Below are 24748 nucleotides of genomic sequence, written 5' to 3' on the forward strand. Positions count from 1 at the left end.
TTCTTTCAATAGGATAAAGATGCAATATATAACTGTCTTTTCTATGGGTTCTAGATCCATTTTCAGCAAATGCCTTTTAAATTCTATGTTGATGGATTTATACAGATTCAGCAAATATTTGACTGGCCCACAGTAGGACCAAAGTAGAGGAACTGGTAGGATTTAGGAGTGAGGTCTATCACTTGAAAGGAACAGGAACTTGACCACAGCTACAATAAAGAGCCAAATTAAGGAGGTAGACACATTTATTCTATGGCACATTTCCTAACTTTTCATCCTCCTAATTAGAGGGATTTTAGTTTCTTATGAAATGACCTGCAGATGACTAAACAATTTATTATGCTATTGTATACATTCAGCTTAATATATTTTGGAAAATAAAGATGTCAATTTCCACATGTACAACTGATACCAAAAGCTTTCTTTGCAGTCTTAAACTGGAGGCCGCCTTAAGTCAGACACTCCTGACCCATGCACGTTGGAATGATTTTTCAGGGAAAGGCATGCAAACTTGGAAAACAAAACAACAAGAAAAATAACAGTGAGAATCAATTCATCTTCCCCACCCAAGGAAGAAGATTCCCTAGAGTCGGCGCTGGTGCACCACGTGAATTAGGACTGTCTGACTTACTGTCTGTGGCTTGCTTGTTTTGTACTCAAATGAATATCGAGGGTAATAATTTCCACTTGATTGTTAACTATTATGCTTTTATATTTCTAAACATTGTTGTTTTTAAATGAATACTTCCATTGATTTGAATGTTGAAATACATTTGCAAAGAAAAATAGACTTTAAAATGCTGATAACCAAAGTGCAAAAAATGGCATCTTTTAACTTCCGGAAAATCAAGGAAGGATCTTTGAGTGTCACTGGTTTACACACTGGTACATTTTTAATTAGTTGTATTAAAACGGGATACTCCAGGGCTCCCAAGTCTCTGCCATAAGAATTTCATGTTCTACTTGGTTCTCTTGAAACATGTGCTCTTATATTTTTTAATATATTTTTATTGATTTCAGAGAGGAGAGGCGATTAAAAACATCAATGATGACAGGAAAGGGGATAGAAACACCAATGATCAGCTGCCTGCTGCACACCTCACACTGGGGATCAAACACGCAACCTGGGCATGTGTCCTGTCTGGGAATCAAACCTTGACCTCCTGGTTCATGAGTCGATGCTCAACCATTGAGCCAAGCCAGCCGGGCTGGAAACACCTGCTCTGGGAACCCTGAGCCACCTTGTGAGAAGACTGACTGCAATTTGCTGAAGAGATCACGGGAAAAGGCTGAGACTCTGTGAAAAGGGAGGGGCATAGCTGAGACTGACCTTCTTTCAGTCACGGCCAAGGCACCAGACATATGAGTGAACCTGTGTTGGGTCCTTCAGCCCAGGCAAGCTCCCAGATGAATCTCATCAAATGACCCCAGGCGATGTGAAGGGCAGACACACGAGCCTTGACACAGGAAATCAATAAAATGTCATCTTAAACTACTAAATTTTGGGGTGATTTGTTAAGAGCAATGCATAATCAGAACACCTTTGTTACCATTTTAATTGATTTGATCAAAACCTTTCTTCACTTATTTAATGCCAAAGAAAGATTTCTTGGTTGCATTTTGGAAAACATTAATCCAGGCAACCGATCCCCCCCATCCATAAACTCCCATTCCTTTTGCCCCTGTTTTCAACCTTGTTTTTGCTTATTCATATCACTGCGGCTACAGATTCTGATTTTACTAATCTGTCCTTGAGTCAGAGTGTTTATATGTCTAGCAGCCCAAGAGATTCCCTATCAAAGGTAGTTTAGATGGTCTTATTCCAATACATTGTGCCAGTTCTAGTAACTCAGATTCTGTGTTTTTCTTTTGTACCCCCCTCCCTCTGTACTGTAAGCAGTCCTACTAACGGCGTCTTACCCTGTTCGTTCTGCTTACGCACCTAATTTGATAGCCTTTCTAATACTCCACTGTAAATTAAAATCTTTCCTGGTTTTCATTTTCTGTTAAGTACTGTAACACATTGCTACACATTTAGCAGCTTAAAACAGTACCAATTTATTCTCTCACAGTTCTACAGATGTCTAGGCTCAGCATGGCTCAACTGGGTCTCTGCTCTGGGTGTTACCAGGTGGGAATCAAGATATCAACAGGGCTGCCTCCCTTTCTGGAGGCTGTGGGGATGAATCTGATTCCAAGCACCTTCATATTGTTGTTGTAGTTTAGTTCCTTGCATTTGTAGAACTGAGATCCCTGTTGCTTTGCTGGCTGTTGGCTGGGGGTTATTCTCAGCTTCTAGACACCACCTGCATTTCTTGGCTTGTGGCTCCATTTCTCCATCTTCAAAGCCAGCAGTGGAGTACAAAATGCTTCTCATGCTTCAGAATGCCTCTGATTTCTCCTTCTGCACTTCTCTTCTGCTGTTAAGAGTTCATATGATTACATTGCCCCCACCACTCTCCAGTTAATCCAGGAAAACTTTCCATTTTGAGGTTTGTTGGTTTAGTGACATTGATTCCCTCTGCAAAATACTTTCACAGTAGTATCTGGACTAGCGTTTGATTGAATGATGAAGGGATGAGAATTATGGAGGAAATTCTTTGGAATTCTGCCTTCCACCACATATCATCTCAGGAACTGAAGATCTGTCTTAAAATCAAGCCCTAACCGGTTTGGCTCAGTGGGTAGAGCATTAGCCTGTGGACTGAAGGGTTCCAGGTTCGATTCCGGTCAAGGGCATGTACCTTGGTTGTGGGCACATCCCCAGTAGGAGGTGTGCAGGAGGCAGCTGATCAAAGTTTCTCTGTCATCAATGTTTCTAACTCTTTATCCCTCTCCCTGCCTCTCTGTAAAAAGTCAATAAAATATATTTTAAAAAAATCAAGGAGCTGAGTTCTTGCTACCACCCATCTCTTCTGGTTTCTCTACTTTCCTGGCCTAACCCTGGTTTGCTTTTTGTCTTAAATGTCAGTGTCACACATTTAAAATATTTTCAATATCCCATTTTGTCCACTTGCAAATACACTGTTGACCATTTTCTGAACTCCCTTCATAATGATTATTTGCCTGGATTGCTATCTATTCATTCATTCGTTCACTCATTCATACATTGTAAAAGTTCTTACTAAGTACTTATTATATGTCAGGTACCTTTTAGGAGCTGGCAATATGGCAGTGAAAAAAACAAAACAGAAAACAAAACAAAAACAGAGCCCTCAAAAATATATATATTTGTGTTCATATATGCATATATGTGGTATGAAACATAAAAAATGAGCATATAATGAAATTTCAAGTGTTAAGTATCATGAGGAACAATGAAGGATGAATGGTTCTAGTGAGGGATGGCCTCTCTGAGAGATAACATTTAAGCACAGGTGTGAAGGGAGAGAAGAAGCAAGCCTCTCTCTGGGGAAGAATGTTCTAGGCCAGTGGTTCTCAACCTGTGGGTCGCGACCCCTTTGGTGGTCGAAAGACCCTTTCACAGGGGTCGCCTAAGACCATCCTGCATATCAGATATTTACATTACGATTCATAACAGTAGCAACATTACAGTTATGAAGTAGCAACAGAAATAATTTTATGGTTGGGTCACAACATGAGGAACTGTATTTAAAGGGCCAGAAAGTTGAGAACCACTATTCTAGGCAAATGGTTCTGGACAGGATTCCTGCTTAGTACAGTAAGTAAACAGCAAGAAGATAAAGCAACTGGAGCCCTGGGCCAGGAGGAAGAAAATAGGAGAGGAAGTCTGATAGGAGGCGGGACCCTGGTCCCATGGGGCTTTAAGGTCATGGAATGTACACTTTTTCACTTTGACTAAGACAAGAAGGGATGGGAGACATTTTTGCAAAGGAGTTAAATGATCTGACATGGCCCTAATGTGTCTTGCTGCTGAAGAAAACAGGAGGCCCTATTAGGAAGCATTTGCTGTTGTCCATGGTAGAAAGATTGATGGCTTGGACTACGGTGGCAGCCGTGCAGAAGCTAAGAAGTGGCTGTTCAGCATAACCTTGAAGGAAGGGACAGCTACTGCTTATTCCTGTACACGAATATTCTGTCTGACATACCTGCAGTGGGTCACGGCTCCAGTCCCTTCTTCACTTATATAGGTTCTTATGTCTTTTGTATTTTCTGCCTGATCCTTTCCCGCTCTCAAATCTGAGCTCCCATCTCAAAACTGCCCACAACAATACAACTAAGATCTGAGGAGCAAGACAAAACATTTTTAATGGGCAAATAGAGCAGAGGAGCTGGAGAGTAAAGAAAAAATGTGGACACATTCCTTACAATGTCCAGGAGGAGCCAGACTTACCAGTATTTGGAAGATGAATAAATTAGCATTCCTAACTCTAGATATTTTTAACCAAAAACTAGTTCAGCCACTGTTTTGTGATGAGTCTACTTACAAGCAACTTAAAAAGATACTTTCCTGCTGTCCAATATGTAGATGTTTTTAATAATAAATAACAACAACAGCAAAAGGTGGGTAGCTACAATTCAAGGCAAACGCCATAGAAAGCTGAAATAGGGAGGCAAAATGATGTAGGCGTCTAGAAGTGAAAGAGAAATCTATATTACAAATATTATAACTTCCTGTTATTAGGAGGTTCTCAGAGTGTTTCCTATCTTCCTTCTTCCCTGGGAACTGCCCCAAAGGGTTAATCATTCTGGGATTTGATGCTATTAACCTATGAGAGGGCCCTGCAGCGAAACTAAGAAAAAGCAAAGCCCCTTCGCTTGTGTCTACATTAAGACCCATCATATTTCATTCTGTGGGAAAACATAAGTTTAATTGAACAGATTAAACAATAATATATCAAGGCACCCCCTACACAATCTAGAAATTAAAGACAGTTTTGACTTTCCAAACATCTCTAGTTCTCTTTCTAACCATCTTCTTTGTTCATTCTACTCCAAATCTAAAATCTACCCCCAGGGCCATTTTTATGCCTTGGACCTTGTCTGAACTAGCTCATTATTAGCTGTGAAGGAGTTTGTAAGGTTAAATACCATAAGTTTTTGTTTTAATCCTTCCGAGAAATTTACTAGTTTTCTAAATCAAATTCTCTCTCCTTAAACAACAGTCCTTTGTACATGCTAAGCTCTTGCCTCTAGTCTTGCTGCTTTGCCTGATTCTCCAGAGTTTCCTTGCCATTTTTATTGGAATTTTAGGACCCCTCTTGGTTTTACACAGGAGGCCCACACATTAGGGCATCTAAACACTTCCTCTCATTTCTCTAAACTAACACAGTCCTCCACCCAACCTACAATCCTTCCATCAGGCTCACAGTTTCTAAGGATTTAAGACTCTCCGTGCTTAAAAAAGCTAATAATTGAAAATAAATGTCTAAAGTGCTTATAACAGTGCCTGGCACTTGGCAACAGCTAGATGACCATTAACAGTTATTATGGATAGTCATCCATGATATTGGACTCTTAAGACTAAGGTCAAAATGGTCATGAAGAAAAACATGTGGGAGAAAGTTGGTGAGGTATTTACCTCTGGGCCTGACCCAAAGAGATGTTCAACAAATCTTAGCCATTTAGGATGGTTCTTTATGTATGATATTTTTAAAAGTATAGGTGTCTTAAATAAAAAGTAGACCTCTTACTAAGAAGAAAATTACACAATTCTGCAGTATTATTTGATATGAGAGAGAAATGGAGTGTTTGCAATGCATACTGAATAGTTAGGATTTCAGGTTTAAAAGGAAATGATGTCCTTAGGAACCTAATACCACACATTTGTGGTAATAAATAGGGTTGTGCTAGTGAATGTCAATTCTTTTTGAATTTCCATGCATGCATAGCTAGAAAAAGTGTAGGTGATCCAAGTAGATTATGTTGCTTGCTCTTTTAATTAAATACCAACATTTTGATACTAGACACACTTAGGGGATGGCAGCCTGGTAAGAAGACTTGCAGCAATAGTTCCATAGAACCTTAAGACAGAGAAAGTATTACTTGTCTGTGCCGAAGTGGATGAGGGATGGTAGAAATTACAGAGAGCCTAGAATTTCCTTAAGACCTAGCTGGGTTCTACTGCTATTATAAGAATACTTAAAATAAATGGACAATAGTTTCCAGCTCTAAAACATATTATATGCAGTACATACTTTACCCTAGTTTACATTTTACATTTATTATGCTCACTGAAACCACAAAGCCAATGTTTAATTTTACAGTTTGAAGTCACACATAGGGAAATGCTTTACAAAATAGGATATTGTTCCTCAATGAAAAATATTACAGTATAGGTCCCAAATGACTCAGTTCAAGTGCTTTACCCGAATAACAGAGCTGTGGTGGAATGCAGGCTATAGGACATAGTAATGCTTTCAATAGTCGATTCCGGTTTGAAATTTGCCAAAGCTGAAGAGACATTTTAAATGAGATCTGTCTTAGATTTCAAAGATTTTTTGCTTTTTCAACTGCATTATATTTACAGAAAGATGTCATTACTTCTGGAAAAACAGGGCTCATAAGCAGCTTGTATTTTACTGCTTATATACATGTAAATCTTCACTGTTTTATTCTACCTTGCAAGCACCTTTCAAGAATTAAAAATACTCAGTTCTACCTACGTAGATTTATTACCTGAATTTATTCACAGACTTGAATACAGAAACCAAATATTTGTGCCACTGCTCACATCAAATTGAACATATTTCTACAACCTGTTTAGTTATCGGCAATCTATTTACAAAGCATGTGCATGATTTTCTCTGACAGATATGTGATACTAAAATGTAAGCAGTGTTTGTTGACTCCGACATTTATGTCATGCTAAATGTATAATGTAAACACACCATCAAGAGGACTAGGCACTTCTTAGTCAAAAGTCTAGTCTCACAAAGTACACAGAGTGTGATCTAGTCTCAATATGCTGTCGGTGTGGGGCGGAGTGTTTCTAATACATTGTGAATTATTAAAGCAAAGACTGAGATACAGTAGCCATGTGTTTACTATAAACAAAAAATGTTGCAAAGCTTAAACAAAGTCAGGTGAAATATACATAGACATTTGTTTGTGCAAAGAACCAAATAAGTATGTTGAAAAGGAATGTTTGAGAAGAATTCTGATGTCTTAGTAAAGGATGAAACATGACCTCTAAAAGTCAGCTACTCCAGCCTGCTACTCTTCAAGTTTTGATGTCACCTGAAATATTTTCGATGTATATACAGCTTGTGTCACTGTACCCTGCTTATCAGAATGACCATTAGATGCAACTCCCTTAACTTTGAGTATCAAGGTATGCCCAGCCTTGACAAAAACAGAAAAGCCAAAACAAAACTTAGTTCTTTCTTGAAAACAGAAACATCACGTAGAATAAAATAGTAACTCAGAAATACCACATTTGATAGTTGATCACTGAAGATGTTAGCACCTCGATAGGAAATTATCATTGTTTATTGGATGTGCCAAAGGAAAATGGAAAAAAAAGAATGCCCTGTTTTATTTCTAAATCACAGTTTTCTCACAGTGTTAGACTTGGTTCACTCTGATGTGACAGTGCCTTATAGGGCGATGGCCACTATTGCTTTTTCATCCACCTATGACTGTCTGCATGGACCAGTTGGAGCTATGGCACAAGGACCACAAACAGCAGACTTATTGCTAAAGTGCTAGTATATTAGGAAGGTGCAATTAACTGCGTTAGCTAGCACATACATTTAAATCTTATTCTCTTGTAAAATCAGCATCTTCTAAGAAAATATGTTTTTTTCCCCCCACAAAATCTGTATCGTTATGGTATCATGGCACCAGAAAGCCATTTCCCAGATTAAATGCTTTTCTGGTCTGAACACCATGTCTATTTCCTTGTATTATTTCACTAATGCATGGGTTTTATTTCATTATGTTCCCATACATTAATTGACCAGAACACAATTATGAGTTATCGATTGATGTGTTTCATGATGATATAACTTGAGAAGTCATTTCTGTAGTTCCTGCTAGCAGGAAGCTCTTAGAAAAATTGCTTTTTTTCCAGTAGACTAGTGAGTTCAGTTGATCTACTTGTTAGACAATCTAAAACTACAGGTTGTTGGTGAATGAAAAAAATAATAGAGAGAACATCCAAGTTCCTTTTCTGCGTGTCTAAATGATAGGTCACCTTGACCCAGAACTTGGGTCTATTACAGCTTTGGATCCTCATTTCTGTACTCATGGCTATTCATTTATTTTGTAGCTTTGAAATGTTAAAAATATAAGGTATTCTTATGGTCTCAAGTTTAATTATAAATAGGGTGGTAGTATTCACCAATCCTGCCAATGAGATTTCACACTCAGCCACCAACTATCAGCAAAATTTGGTCATTATCACATTCAATCTTATTTCACAAACAGTGAACTCTAAGTCATGGCACAAGTCCTGAGCTTTGTTAAATTTGGCTGCTATCCTCATCTCAACCACAACAAATGTCCCTGATAATATGGAAGGAGTCAATGGGAAAAACATTAGAGCCAGAGTTTGATCTGGTCATTTGTGTGTCCAAGGATGCTTTGCCTTATTGCTGTGACCAGACTGTGAAGTCATAATCAGGGGTAAGCTGATGTGACCTGAGAGGTCCTTGCCTGTCCCAAGCCCTGTTAGCACTCCATGAGAGACATTGGTAGTAGTAAAAAGTCACCCTTTAACAAATTAGACCCCATATTTGTAGAACCAGTTAGGACTGCTAACAGTGGAATCAATTAAATCCAATTTGTTTACTCTCATCTACAGAATTCTATAGATACTAGAGACTAAGTGATATTCATTTTTAAAGCAGCAAAAGGCAATATTTGGTTTTATTACCATTGATATCACTTGGAGGTTGTGTGTATACAACTTTCATATAACTCATCAACAACTCTTTGTCCAAGTTTATCAGTGAAATGATAGACGTGATTCTCAACTGTGTCTCAGCTTCAGTGGGAAGCTTCCAGGTTATCTATGTACCCAAGTTTAAAACTTGGACCAAAGTTACTTAAATAAGTGTTTGTTTTTATTTGTGACTTGGAAAAATCAGTATTTATGGAACCCAAAAGACTTGTTAATATAACTACAACTAATGAACACTACTGGTCATGAAATATTAAATTAATGTCTTAGAAAGGAAAGCTATAGTATCAGAATAAAGATGCATGAGGAATATATACATATACACCTGTTTCACACAGAAAGCTCTCTGTAAAAAAAAATACAAAAGCAAACAGTGCTGTATATTATGTAAACTCACAAAGTGTACTTCATACACAAACATGAAGCATAAATTAAAAAAGAGGACAACAGCAAAACATTTTAAATATAGAATTTGCACATATTTTTGTTAAATAAGAATAAATAATTTTATCACACAAATTCACATACCAGTTGCAAAAACAATAAATTACTTTTTTTCAGTGCTGCAACTTTGTTTGTTTGTGATTAATCCCTTAATTCTTAGTTTAATGTGATAAAACTGTTTCCACAGGAAGGCAAAGTAAATTGAATTCATTGAATAAATTCAACCAATGCCCTTAAGTCCCTAAAAAACAAGGCAGGGCTTAATTTGACCTTTAAAGAAATAAATGCTATTTTTTTTCTGGGCTACCTTTTATTTAATAAAACTTAATCTGGACTGTTTAGTTTATGAGTGAGGTTAGATTCTTACTAACCTGAGTATTTTCAGACAAACTTTTTTAGGAAGCAGCCTCTAGCATCATGAATCCCAGATTGTTTATTCAATTTGCAACTACCATAAGTGAAAGGAATAGTCCTAAGTCAAACTGGACTGAACTAGGTTGTGTTATAGAGGATTTTCCCTTTGCTTATCATTCCTTATATCCACCAAATACTCAATTTATCTGACTTCAGTTTCCAGTCTATATCCTATATCACTTATATCAGGAGTTTAGACATACATTCCTTAGTCAATCTATTGATACTCATGTAAAAACAAAACAAAACAACAAAAAATAAACACCAAAAAAATAAAATAAAGAAACTTCCTTAAAATCATGGAATAGTGGTTTATTCATTCTAAGCTTTCTAGGATTGTTCAAATCAAAAGTGTAAAAGTTCATTATTTGGGGGAAAATGAATCATTGATAAATCATATTAAAAATCTATGAATCCAGTATAGAGAAGCAGAGTAGGAGACAATCATGTTTGCTCTTCAATTATCTTTTAATGTTGCTGTCAATATACCCACAAAAGATAAAATCAAACTTTGTCAAAATTGAATTACTTGATTATAATTATTTTGAAATTTGTAAAAAATAATGTTGGCCTCTCTAATAATTCTCTCTGCATAGTCAAATGGTCAGTATGATTTTAATTTTTTTCCTGACTACTCTGTTTTGTTCCCTGTCCCTGATATCTGGTTGATCTCCATCAAATGTAGGTTACCTGGCTTGTATAGGCCTCATTTCTCCAACTGATAATTTATTAAGAAAATATTACCACATCTAAAGCAAAGTCAGTTTATAAAAATCCAAATGATGGTGATCATTTTTGTAAAATAATTATTTGTTCTACCAAATAATTTCTTAAGAAAATACTTAAAACAGTGAGACCCACTGAAATGAGTGTGATGTAGCAAGATGAATTACATAATTACTTTATATTAAAAATATCTTCTAATAAAAATAAACTCTCATGAGCTTAAGGGAACTCAAACAATGGTCCCCTAATATCCTTATATGCAAATCTTCACAATAGGCACATTTGGTATTATTATTATACAATTTTATAAAAACAATTGGCTTTGTGATATTTCACAAAGAAAACAAAATCCAAATGAAATGAAACACTTTAGATTTTCTGAGCTATGGGGTGAAGGGATACAGTTTACTATCTAAAAAGAGATTTCTGGCATCTGATTGCAAAAATTTTCCATGTCTAACTATTAAAACTTACAACCTGTCTAGACAGGCTATGAAAATAAAAGCAACACACTTCTCAAAAATCATCATATTTCATCACTTAAACACGTACTTGTACAACCAAATGCTTTCCAATTGGGAAAAATCTTAAGCGCAGTATCAGTATACTTGGATTTTTTTTAAAAATGCAAGAAATTATTGCCTATATGGTGTGGAAACAGTCTTATTAATAACCACTTTTTTCTTGCACTAGCCACATTAATGGTAATCACTTCTAGATGTAGCTAACTACCAAGTGATCTTTAATATTCCTATTAAACTAAGTCAACAAGAAGTAGAAAACCTTGAAGATCTTACCCAACCTTTGAACAAAACAAATACGCAAAAACAAACACATTTTTAAAGGCTTGCTGGTAAGAGGCATACCAGTAGTGAGAGTGTTGAATGTGATTAGAAAACTCTTTGCGGGGTGTATTTCATATATATTACACATTGTGAGATACCAGATGAGAGCCACGGAAAGGGAAAGCAATTGTGAAAATATACATGGAAAATATGGTGGACTGTGATTTTTTTGCCCCTTTTAAATTCTAACAGGAGTGAACTAATTTTTAGGCTCATGAATACCAATAACATACACACACGCAAACACTATTTCTACAACCTAATTATGCAATAATTTGGCTGTCTGCCTGAAAAAATACAGGCCATCAAATGTTTAAGCAGATGGACCCGTGTATGTATTTAAATGACTAGATACACTGAGATCCTTTTCCTTTTCGGAATTTCTAGAAGATGCTTGCCGTCAAAATGATTTTTGACTAAAATGTGATCTCCGTTGTCTGAAAGTTTACTAAGTCTTATTAAAACAGCAGCAAGTTCTTAAATTTCCAGTAAAACATCCACAGCTCTTTCCAGAAACTGGAAGGAGTTGAAATAGCTGCAGACCTACTTTGGTCAAGCACTTTTTTTTTATAGAAATATATATATATATGTATATATATGTACATATATATTTTTTAATAGAACCAAGTGATATAAAGTGACATACCAAGGGAGAATGTATTTACAAACAGTAAAAAGAAGCTACTGTGTATTGTGGGTGAAAATGACTACAGTGCCTTTGAAGACATTCTGTAAGAGGTAGGTGACAAGGGGGAGACTCTTGTTCTGCCTTCTTCAAATGTCGCCTGATTCTACATTCATCATGTTTGTTCATTCTCATAGGCCCAGGGGATGTTGGCCAACTCCCGAGTTTTTCCTGTCTTCCGGGGTCGCCACAGTCCCACGAAATGGTGCACACCTTCGTTTGTCGCAGAGAGCAGATTCTGCCCATAATCGGACCCCTGTTGACAATGACTCTGAAGCGTGACCTTCTGCGCCCGAGGCGGACCTCGTGTCCACCACGACGGATCGGCGATGACTCATCCAGTTAGCTCTGCATCAGAGCAGGCCCGCGGGCTAGCATTTCTTGAGCAGACACTGCTTAAACGCGGAAGGCCTCTGGGAGAGAAGACATCCCTTCGCTAATTTGCGGTTCCCATCCTGGCACTGCACCGTCCGGGTGTGCCAGCCCGTGTCGCAGGACCGGGAGCAGGCGAGCCACGGGCCCGTCACCCACTGCAGCTGCGGGGCGTGCGAGCCCACCTTATTGCTGCCGTGGCTAGTCACAGAGTTTCCTTTCAGCGTGGACTTCTTGGGAACAAAGAAGCTGTAGCGGACATCCAGTGCTTTCGTTGGGTCTGTCGCAAGAATCTGCACGATGAGAATTTCCTTGGTGGCGGCGTAGCCCATCCCGTGCAAGAAGTCATCGCGGTGGCTCCAGCCGCTGTAGTTCATGACCGTTCCGTTGAGGTCAACGATTGTTTCCGAAGTGGAGATCATGTACTTTCCGTTGATGAGGTACTCACCGTTCTTCTTCTTCAGGGCTAAGTAGGCAGTGAATCTGGTCTGGTCTTTGGCTTTGAACTGTCGGACTTTTATGTGCGTTGCCCCTTCGGGGATCCTCACAACGTCAGTGTAACCCTTACTGGAAGCAGGAATGTCCACAGGGGAGACGGAAAGAGAGAGGGAGAGAGAAAAAGAAGCAAACACTTAATAAATGGATAAACCAAAAGAGATTCTCTAAAAGTCTTACCTTAAAAAAAAAATCTTACTTTAGGGTAACACAAAGTTTCAATGTATTTAAGAGTGTACTTTAAAATTGGTTTCAAAAATTATTATTTTTTTTGCCCTGGCTGGTGTTTCTCAGTGGTTAGAGCATCAGACGGTGCACTGAAGTGCCTCGGGGTGGATTCTGGTCAAGGGCATGCACCTGGGTGGCAGGTTCAATCCCCAGCCCCAGCTGGCGTGTGAACAGGAGGCAACCAATCGATGTGTCTCTCTCACATCAATGTTTCTCTCTTTCTCTCCCCCTCCCTTCCACTCTCTCTAAAAATCAATGGAAAAAATACCCTCTGATGAAGATTAACTAAAAAATAAATAAAATTTAATTTTCTTGAAAAAAAAATAGAATTGCGGTTAGACAATTATATACATTTTTTATTAGATGTTCAAAATTAGGGTAATGTTAGCAACCTGCCTTTGTTTTAAAAATGTATACTCACTTCACTTAAAAATTTACAAAACATAACACATCCTTATTAAATCCTGTCATCTTTACAAAACTCCTGGGTACTCTTCCGGAACAACCTGGGATAAATGTAAACACAAACTAACAAAAACCTGCCCTCAATCTCCTAGAAATCTTTAAATTAACTTGTTTACATATCAGAATCACTTGGGGATCTTTTAAAAATGTCAATCCCCAGGCCCCAGACCAGTTCAATCTCTGCCCTTCAGGACAGGACAGAGGCAGCGGTAACCTGGAGCTCCTCACGTTGTTCCAAATGTGCAGATTAGTTGGGGAATGAGTTTCACAGACTAGAGACAGGGTGGAGGCTCTGCTGCCCTTTCTACTAGAACTCTGGATTCACTGGGTAACCACTGCTTACGAGTATCATCAAAAGAAAAAAAAATGAATCTTTAATGCCTGAGCAAATTTTCCCAAATGCTTAGTGTCCATGAAGCATCCTGATAGAGTGAGCGAGGCTTTATGGTGGGTGGCAAGAAAGATAGGTTGCCAAAGATCCATTATCGGTCCAGAGAAATGGGCAAAGGCATAAATGGTGCTAATCCCCATAAGCTAGTGGCAGAGGCTAAGAAAGGAATGCTAATTAAGCAACAAGGAGCTACCCCAGAGAGAGGGAGTCATCTATTGTCCAAATCTTTGCCTCTATAAGTAATTTCATAGCAAGGTGTCCCTTTGTTCTACTTTCCTAGTTATTTGAATAGAGATAAGTAAATTGCTTATGCAGTTTGACTAATGGGTGTAAAATTTAATTATTTACTTTCAAATTCTTACTCAAGTTCAGATTTGCCGGAAGCCGGTGCCGACTCCATTCACACCTTTGGGGACCCCTGGACCTGCTGGGGTTGGACCCTGGCACAGATTGTTGGGGCAACTGATTCATACACTAAAACTCCACCTTGTGTTTCCCCCTGAATTTTTTTTTCTGAATTGGAAAGGAGGCTCCTCCCCTGGGAAGCTCCCATCTCCTGGGCATCTGGTCTATAGTGACTGGCAAATAGGTGTCAGACTTCTGTGTTGAAGACAGAAGATGCAATGCTGATGATGCTGCTTATCCATTCAACTTGAGCCATTATTTTTATTTTTGTAATACACTTTGGATTATACTTCATTACAGGACTTTTTTGTAGAGATGATGTGTAAACCTATAGTAGCTTCACAAACAAAGCTAGGAGGGCTACTGGAGATATCTCGTCTTGTGTAAAACGCATAGCAAGTGGGCATAGATTATAGCATTTGAACAATTTCGCTCCAGCACTGATTTCATGGTAGTGCTGCGTTTAAAATCCAGGCCTCCTGACCCTGAATCTGTGCTCCTTTCATCATCTCCCCATGCATATAACCCTTACCTCTGCCATTTTATTTTATAACAATAAAATGAAAATAAGTTCTTGTTATATTCAGATACCAGACATGGTATAAAGGAGATTAAGAGGGAAAGGTAAGGGAATCAGGTAGGAGATTTTGTTTGTTTTTAATCCCATTCTTTACAGTCTGTGTCATATTCATGAGAATCACTGGGGACTGTCAGCATTGCAACAGGCTTCCAAACTAAGCTCACAAGACAAGTACATGAATTAGTGCCGTGATTTCTTGGTGCCTTGGTAAAAAATAATTCTCTTTGTACTCTTCCATTTTCTTTACACCGTGCTGGACATTATTTAACTTCGGACATCAAGCATCTCCTCTGGCTACCATGAATGAATGCAGTTGTTTTCATTTAACTGTTGGGAAGTATGGCAGGCAGGACAAGGGACTCTTGTTTGGTGCAGGGCTAGGTCCACAGTACTCAGAACAGTGCCTGTTATAAGGGAACAGATTCATCCTCCATACTAGGCATGCTGTCATGGCAGTGACGTTCCAGTGAGGGGCAGTCAGATCCCCGGCTCCTCCCCACAAACAAAGTATGTGACAGTATCTACTGATAAGAGCTGTGAAGAAACACAGAGAAGGGTAAGAAGGTAACAATGGGGATGGAAGTTTTCATTTAAGACAGACACTACCTGGGGAGGTGACATCTGACAGACACCTACAGGGCTTCTTAGGAGAAGCATGGCTCATTAATTGGGGAAATGGGTTCCAGGCAGAGGACACAGTGCACACTCACCCGCTTGCCATGTTTGAGAAGCTTCGGGAAGTCCAGTGAGGGTGGAGCAGAGCCAGAGAAGGGAAGGGATAGAAGAGATGCAAAACGGGGCAGAGCCAAAACTTTTAGGACCTTATACGTTACAAAACAGTGAAATAGAATCCATGGGAGGGTGTTGAGGCAAGGAATGTCATGGTCTGACATGTAACAAATGAAGGCTCTCCCTGCTCTGTGAAGAAGAGGCTAGAAGGGCAAGGGGACTGGAGACCTGTGGGAATACTGTTGGATTGGTCCAGGCAAGAGGCAATGATCACTGGATTGGGGTGGTAGTGATCTTGGTGGTGGTAAGGGGCAACCAAATGCTATATATATGTTGGAAGTGGAACTGACAGGACATGCTGATGGATGAATGTGGGATGAGAGAGAAAATGCAGAGTAAAGGATGACTTCAAGCTTTTGCACCTAAGCTGGAGAAGGACTGAGTTGGCATTTGCTGATGTGAGGAGAACTGAAAGAGGGTAGAATTAGGAGTAGGGTCATATTCCTGAAGAGGTTTGAACTTGATGAAATATTTTAATATGCATCGCCTCCCTTGATCCTCAAAGCAATAATAATTTGCAAGATAATTAGTATCATTTCCATTCTACTGTCAGGAGTTCTATAGTAAAGAAATTTAGTGTCTCTTCTAGGGTCACATGGCTAGTGAGTCACTGAGCCAGAGCTTGAGTGCAAATATCCCAGCTCCAAGATCAATGTTTATTTAATAAATCACACCAGGCCAAGATGATGTATTTGGGAGACTTAAACAGGCCATTGGTATCACATAATATCATCTTGGGCAAAGCAATCTGTGATTGGTCATGTTGCATCCACCTGTTGGCATCATGAAACTCTTCATCTTTTTGTGTTATGTCAAATATGCAGACATTGATTGTCATTACAAAAAATTTAAAACACTAAATTTAGCATTCAAAAAGTAGTTTATAAGTTTATGTAGGAAGAATATATAATATATAGGACATAAGGTATATTTAAAAAAATGTTATTTCTCATTTGGTTCCTGAATTTCTTTCCCTCTCTCCTTTCCTTCCTTCCTTCCTTCCTTCCTTCCTTCCTTCCTTCCTTCCTTCCTTCCTTCCTTCCTCCCTCCCTCCCTCCCTCCCTCCCTTTATTCCCTCCTTCTTTCCTTCCTTCTTTTTTTTAAAATATATTTTATTGATTTTTTACAGAGAGGAAGGGAGAGAGATAGAGAGCTAGAAACATCGATGAGAGAGAAACATCGATCAGCTGCCTCCTGCACACCTCCCACTGGAGATGTGCCCGCAACCAAGGTACATGCCCTTGACCAGAATCGAACCTGGGACCTTTCAGTCCGCAGGCCGACGCTCTATCCACTGAGCCAAACCAGTTTCGGCCTTTCCTTCCTTCTTATTTCCATTTGAACAGATGGCCTGTGCATCCCATGAGCTAAGTTATAGTCTTACTCTGGCATTCACCAACCATGTAAAATTAGGTAAATCCTACATTTTCAGAGTCCCAGTTCCCTCATTTGTAAAGAAAAAAAAGGGTCAGACTTGACCATTTTTTTAATCTTTTTTTTAATTTTTATTTTTAATTTATTGATTTCAGAGAGGAAGAGAGAGGAGAGACAGACAGAAACATCAATGATGAGAGAGAATCATTGATTGATTGCCTCCTGCACGCCCCCTACTGTGGACTGAGCCCGCAACCTGGGCATGTGCCCTTGGCCAGATTCGAACCTGGGACCTTTTAGTCTGCAGGCTGATGCTCTCTCCATGACCCAAACCAGCTAGGGCTAGACTTGATCATTTTTAAGGTGTCTTGCACCTTTGAAATGTACCAAAATGTAGGATATAATTAGACTTGCAGGTTTTTCAACCTAGATGGCCCAACACAATTAGAGGAATAATTATATCACCAGAAAATAGGAATAGCAATGCATATATTAGTTCAGAATAAATTCTTCAGCCATACAAACTTTTATCATATCAAAGATAATTTTTTACAACAATATGGCACACACTTGCTTTAATAAAACCTTATTGTTTGTTTGTTTGCCTATCACTCTCCAGTTAAAGACAACACAGCACATACCTGAAGACAATAGGCATGCTTTCCCAATTGCACTCAGGATAAGAGTGTTCTTGTGAAGAAGAAAAACAGTCCTGCATCCAGCAGACCCTTTAGCTGACTCAGCCATCCTAGCTGATAGCATAATATTTTATGCCAGAAATTGGTACTTTAAAAACTTACATGTTTAAAGCAAGAGTGTAATCAAGGACCATGAGAAGAATCAGGAAGCAGACATTATTCTTTATCGAGTCAGCTGAAACCAGGAAAGTTAAAATTGGACTGTTGTCTATACCACAGCAATTAACATTTTTCAGTAAGAAATGTTTTCTCAGGAAAAATAGAGCCCAATGAGAATGGGCTTGTAAAAGGGAAAGAAGAGCAGGTGAGATGGAAACCAGCCACCCTTCCCTACATTATGGTTCAGGAATGACAGACCTGCAGGATATGGCACAAGTGCAATGTCACTGCCTTTCTTTAAGTTTTCATACTGCAAGACCTTGACCTCATGGCCACCGCAACTCACCTGCTTCCAGAGGTGCCATGAGTTTCCACTGGGGAGAAATTTTTTCATCTCCTCTTTTTCCCTTCTCATATTCGTAATGTGTTAGAGCCCTGCTAGCCCTCCTGTCGCAGATAGTTTATTGTGTCACATGAGTCCTCCTTTATCAATTTTGCAAGAGTCTAAAGCTTCATTCAATTCACATACGGGCAATTGTTCCATCACATTACCTTTTTTTGTTGAAGGTTCCAATAATCTTCGTGCAACTGGAGTTGTCTCCTCCACACACTCCACACTTGTCATACTGCAGCTTTGAGCCAATGATGCCATCACAGCCAGTCCGCACACATTTCCCCCGGACGCAGACGGAATTACTGTACGGCCTACATTCCGTTCCATCAGTCACCTGCGTGGGAGAAACACGTTAGCAGTGGGCAGAACTTGTGCCCACGTATTAGGTTTCTTTGGTAAAGGGCCACATTCTAATTGCTGAGTTTTGAGTTTGATTGGAATAGATAGTACATTGAGAAATAAACAAAGAACCAAAAAACTATAGTTTTCAGGAGCATCTAACTGAAGAATCATTTACATGTTGGCAGAAGATCTGAGGTAAGTCTCAGTTATACACTTTCTCTCTTGAGCTTAACTCCAAATGTGTTGAGACACCCAAGGTACTCATCTCCATTTCTCTATGCATATCACGTTCCCATTGTACAGCCTCTTCTTATTACCCTGAGAGAAGCGATCTTTCCACTCAGCCTGTGGGACTGTCACTTGTTTCAAGAGCAGAATATGAGCAGGAGATCTTTCTTTGTCGCATAATTATTAACATAGCAGTAAATCTGAAAACCTAAACCTGGCCTCCTTTAAAACCATGTAATGGTTGGAAAACAGTCCCTGGTGTGTCAAACTGAAAGATGCTGAAATCGAGACAAACAAATTAGTGTAGGAAAAGGGATCTGGGGAAGTCACTGAGAACTACTTACTAGAAGAAAATGACTTAACTATATATATAAAAGCCCAGCAACTGGAACAATGGCAGAATGACCAGAACAATCAGAATGACCAGAACAACCAGTGGTTATGACACACACTGCAGCAGCCAACCAGCCTGATCTGGGACCTGATCGCAACTCCCCCCCCACCTGGCCTGGCCCCCAATCGGCCCCCAACACCCCGATCTGGGGTGGGGCTGGCTGGCCAACCAACTGCAGCCCCTCCCCCCAGCTGACCCTGCCCCTGACCAGCCCCCAACACCTCGATCAGGGCAGGGCCAGCCAGCCAATCACCTGTGGCCCCTCCCTCCCACTGGCACAGCCCAATGGGCCCCCATAGGGGTGGTCCAGCCGGCCCCCACCCATGCAGAATTCGTGCACCAGGTCTCTTGTATATTCATAAAGCTAGTTATAAAATAGAATGTGCATGGACTACTTGTGGTTTGTGCATGTGAGTGTAGATAAATAACATGTCGTATATATATATATATATATATATGTATATATATATATATATATATATAGAGAGAGAGAGAGAGAGAGAGAGAGATTTTGTATTTGTGAATATACAAAAGTCTTCATACATGTGTGTGTATGTGAGTGTGTATATGCTGAAGTAGGGTATACTTCAGCAGGTTAACTGCTGTCTAGTTGGCTATATTTCCAGGTGATGTTTTTGTTTTTATTTCCCTGTACTATTTTTAAAAATGAAAATATATTTTTTTGAAATAAAAAATATAGTTTTAAATTACATTAGTTAGACATGAACTTATTTTTCAATAATGTGTCAGAAATATCTGAAGGTCAGGTACAGAGGTGGATTTAAATGTAGCACCTGCTGTGAAGGGATGAAGAAGTACAGATTGGTAGTTTCAAAATAATCATGGGGATATAATATATGGCATAAGGAATACAGTCAATAATTATGTATAGTGCCAGCTGGGTACTAGAAATATCAGGGGAAACACTTTGTAAAGTATGTGATTATCTAACCACTATGCTGTATACCTGCAACTAATACAAAATAATATTAATGTAACTGTTACTGAAAAAAGTTAAAAAATAATGAATGTAGCGCCTGTTTGCAAATTAGATAAACAGTATTAGATAAATTGCTGCATAATATTGATTGTGAGAAGTAAAGCTGCAGTAATTTAGAAAATGTTCTTCAGTGAAAAATAAGGGATAATTCTACACTCATATATTATGTGTACAAGTAGAGGGACATTGACTCATACTAAGAGTGCAAGGCATTTAAAAGTCTAGTTCAGAGACAATAATCTTGAGAACTATCTTCATGAATCACTACCAAAATTCTTAAGTAAATGATAAAGGGATAGAAAAGCTTTCTTGCTATATAGTCCCCTTTACAAACGTGCCTTGGAAATACCAGCTGTTTTCAAGGCTATTTTGAACTTAAGGTAGCATCTGACCTGATTTGATGAGTTACCCTTTTCAAAAGCAGCTTTTAAAACATGTACTGGTTCTGCTTATAAAAATTTTGTATTCATCGTATAAAGTTTGAAGATAGAAATTATAGAGATGAAAATAAAGTCCTTCTAAATCTAGACACCCCTCCCCCCCCAAAATAATGAGTGTTTACAGTTGGTGTCTGTAGGCTTCCTTCTACCAAATGATTTCCACCAACGATGCCTATTATGTCTGGACAGTTACTTACCTTTGGAGAAAACACCACATAGTAACCGGTGCCCTTGGCCCTGCAGGTCAGCTTGCACACGTCCCCCGGCAGGACGCCGGCATACTTGGGAACCCATTCCACAAACGTTTTGACTCCTTTCGTATCAGACTGATATCCATTTTTGGCCTCACACTGCTCATGACGAAAAGATTTACCTAAAAAACAAACATGTCACATTATTACTCTACTGTTCCGAAACTTACATTCATTCTTGTGCATTTAAATAATTTTCAGAAGAGGCTGTTTTCTTTCAGAGCCTCTTTACATACCAGTGTTGAACGACTTTTATTTATACATGGAGTTGAAAATAGCAATTATTTTCTTTCAACTTCCTGGATACTGAAATGTTTATAATAATAATTTTAAAAATTACTCATGTAGTTGATATTGATTTGCACACTGGTAGAATGATGAAGTTCAAGATGAACAGGCTATGTCACCAGAATAGCTAGAATAGGCTATTCTAGCCCTGTCCATGACTGCTAGAATAGGATTTGCAGGTGACGCATGGCGGTTGCTGACACCTGGGAGCAGCATACCATTCGCGGGGCAGGGCGTAACACTGCAGGATCGGTAGATGGCCCTCTTTCCTGTGCAGTAGCGGCCACTGTTTCTGGGTGCTGGGTTATTGCAGTGGCGATAGGCAAATTGTACTCCTCCCCCACATGAGCGGGAACACTGGCCCCAGGACCCCCAGGACCCCCAGTTGCCATGGCTTGATGTCTGAAATAGAAAATAGACGACATGTTAACTCAGAAGGGAAGAAAACATTCAAATGTACATTTGGACATCACTTGCATATATGACAATGGACACTTCATTTAGAGTTAAATTGTCAGTGAATGTTCTGGAATTACAACGTGTTTCTGATTCTAAGCAATTCATCTTCTCTGCTTCCCCTCTCTCTGGCATTAGGGAGTGGTTCTCAACCTTCTGGCCCTTTAAATACAGTTCCTCATGTTGTGACCCAACCATAAAACTATTTTCGTTGCTACTTCATAACTGTAATGTTGCTACTGTTATGAATTGTAATGTAAATATTGGATATGCAGGATGGTCTTAGGCGACCCTGTGAAAGGGTTGTTTGACCGCCAAAGGGGTCGCGACCCACAGGTTGAGAACCGCTGCACTAGAGGTTCTGAGTGCTTCACCCTAAGCACTTAGCGCACTGCAAGAATGACCGCCTGGTTTCTCTGACCATTTTAATTGACGCATCCCGACACTGCACATTTCTGTCAATCCCCACTGAACCCCGCTTGATGTTGTATCCACTCTGATCTCGTACCTTTAACAAAAGGTATGATGCTAAAGATTTTGCATGGCACCAGGTGTGAGTTCCTCATGCTTGTGTACCTGTTCTCCCTCTTTCGAACGAAAGTTCTGCAGTGCCTCTGGCATTACACATCCTGTCTGTGACAGACCCTCTGCCACATGCATCCATGTACTTGACCTGGGGGTGGCTGAATTCCTAACTAGATTAGCGTCTCAGGGCTTAGAGAGGAAATGTGGCGGATATTGAGGTGCACACACACCACATGCACACACACCACGGGAAACGAAGAGCCCTGTCATGACACCCCAGGCCTATTATGCTGGAAACATTGCAGCACGGAAGCTGTGACTCTTAAAGGAAGAATATTACAAACTCCTTTGTGGAGGGGACTTGTGAAGAACATTGGTGGGCTGCCTGTGTCAGGGGATCTGAGAAGGTGTTAGCCTTTGAAGATACAGGCCACATGCATATGGCATCATTCTTCTAGGGCAGCCATCTGCAACTGGTATGCTGTAAGGTTTTAAAACATGCAACACCTGCCTATTTAGTCAGAGGTGGCCTCTTTTCCCTTAGCTTGTCAAATAAAACATGGCAACAGCCAACACAATAATAGCCGTCTGGTATGAGACATGGATACAGGGAACAGGCTGACAGTTGTCAGAGGGGAGGATGTTGGGAGGGACTGGATGGAAGAAGGTGAAGGGATTAACCAAAGAACATATATGCATAGTCCATGGACACAGACAACAGTGTGGTGAAGGCCAGATAAGGGGAGCAGGGGCTGAGTAGAGGTGGACAAAGTTGGGGGGGGGATGGAGGACATCTGTAATAGTGTCAACAGTGAAAAATAAATAAAATTTAAGAACAGGAAAAAAATTATACTTTTTTTTTTTTTTTTTTGGTCAGATAGAGAAAAAAATATGTTGTGCCACAGAAGTTTAGTAATTAGTGTATATGTGCCGGGAGATGAAAAATGTTGAAAACCGCTTTTCTAGGGACTGTGGGTGAGTGTCAACAGAAACTTTGGGCCTTAAAAATGAAGGTGGCAGCCTGGCTGGCATGGCTCAGTGGTTGAGCATCGACCTATGAACCAGGAGGTCACGGTTCAATTCCCAGTCAGGGCACATGCTCGGGCTGCGGGCTCAATCCCCAGTCTGGGGCATGCAGGAGGCAGCTGATCAATGATTCTCTCATCATTGATGTTTCTATCTCTCTCTCCCTATCCCTTTTTCTCTGAAATCAATAAAAAATATAAACAAATAAATAAAAGGGGAAGGCAACAAGAGAGTTTCCTCTTTAAAAAAATGAAGGTGGCAGTTGCTGACATAAAGGTGGACTATTGGGGGGCGGGAGGCAAGGAGGAGTGTGTCCCTGGAGCAGGTGTGGGCGGCTTTAGCTGCTAAAGATAGATGAACTTGCTAAGCAGGGGAAGTAGGACGATTTGGGCTCTCCCCGAGTATGTGTGAGGACCATGTGTCAGGTCTATTGCTATTTCCTTAATGAATTCAAAAAATGCAGTCTCATAACATGGCTAAGAGAAGCCTGAAAGTAAACTTCCCCAGAGTGGGCCCTACTGGGTCTCAGGCAGGTAGAATCTGGGCTGCACCCTTATTTGTCACCGGACATAACCTGGGCAGAGCACCTGTAGCCTGCATTGCCTCCAGTTTTTCCATGGCTGGACCTGGCTGCTGTGGTTAAAGGAGGAAGCAGGAAATAGCTCTCTCAGGAAAACACAGTTTAACTAGGAAATGAAGCCTCCTGCTGACAGCCCCACACATGTCAGGGGAACGTGCACCAGGTCTTGGTCTCCAGGCATCGCGTGGCAGGAAAACCACTTACCGAATAATATTTTTTCTTGGTTTTGTCCACACACTTGCCCTGCAGGCAGATCCTCCCTTTCCCACACGGGGTCCCTTCCACGGCGGGCAGCTTCTTGGTCAGACACACCATCTGGCCCTGGCGCACCACGGCGCACCAGAGGCGGGCGCAGACGTCCATGCCAGGGCACACCGAGTACTCGGGCCCGAAGGTCAGGTTGCACTGCTGGGTGGCATCGTAGGTCTGTCCTGGGAGCTCTTCGGGGCCCAGGATCTGCTTGCGAGGCAGGTCTAGCAAACAGTTACCTGAAAGAATAACCAAGATTGGCCACTGCTCCGTGTGTAGGTTTTAAACCACTAAAGTCACGGATCTAAAGATGCAGTGCTCCAGCCCTAGCAGGTTTGGCTCAATGGATAGAACCTCAGCCTGCAGACTGAGGGGTCCTAGGTTCGATTCCGGTCAAGGGCACATGCCCTGGTTGCGGGCTCATTCTCCATTTGGGGGGGTGTGCAGGAGGCAGCCGATTCTCTCTCATCATTGATATTTCTATCTCTCTTTCCCTGTCCCTTCTCCTCTGAAATCAATAAAAATAGATTTAAAAGATGAAGTGCTCCAGCTGATGCTGAAACATGATGCGCCCACAGATCTGCCCTCGGGAAGGGACTCTGTGGGGTGAGGCTGGGTTCCTCCATGTAATGTATTGACTCTAGGGTATCTATAATGATGGCAGTGGCATGATTGAATAAATGCAGTTTGTAATAATTTGTTGTGAAAATAGCCATTGTGCTAAGAGACTAAAAGAAA

The 24748-nt window shown here is 40.2% G+C and overlaps 1 protein-coding gene across 4 annotated transcripts in view; it reads right to left on the reverse strand.

Annotated features, from left to right (window-relative positions):
• Positions 1-6124: 6124 nt before the first annotated feature.
• ADAMTS5 (ADAM metallopeptidase with thrombospondin type 1 motif 5) overlaps positions 6125-24748 on the reverse strand; it is a 50113-nt gene continuing 31489 nt past the window's right edge. For 2 of the 4 annotated variants that reach the window (XM_036348347.1, XM_036348346.1), the window contains 5 exons: positions 23966-24249; positions 21393-21576; positions 20833-21008; positions 18390-18565; positions 6125-12880 (listed from right to left, as the gene is read on the reverse strand). In XM_036348347.1, coding sequence (XP_036204240.1) covers positions 12313-12880; positions 18390-18565; positions 20833-21008; positions 21393-21576; positions 23966-24249 — 1388 coding nt within the window. In that variant the 3' untranslated portion in view covers positions 6125-12312. Of the gene's footprint in view, positions 12881-13321; positions 15412-17836; positions 17914-18389; positions 18566-20832; positions 21009-21392; positions 21577-23965; positions 24250-24748 lie in introns of those variants that run through there. The other 2 variants (XM_036348348.1, XM_036348349.1) reach the window with 2 other exon arrangements.

This window comes from Myotis myotis, unplaced genomic scaffold (assembly GCF_014108235.1).
Source record: "Myotis myotis isolate mMyoMyo1 unplaced genomic scaffold, mMyoMyo1.p scaffold_m19_p_2, whole genome shotgun sequence".
Classification (NCBI taxonomy): Eukaryota; Metazoa; Chordata; class Mammalia; order Chiroptera; family Vespertilionidae; genus Myotis; species Myotis myotis.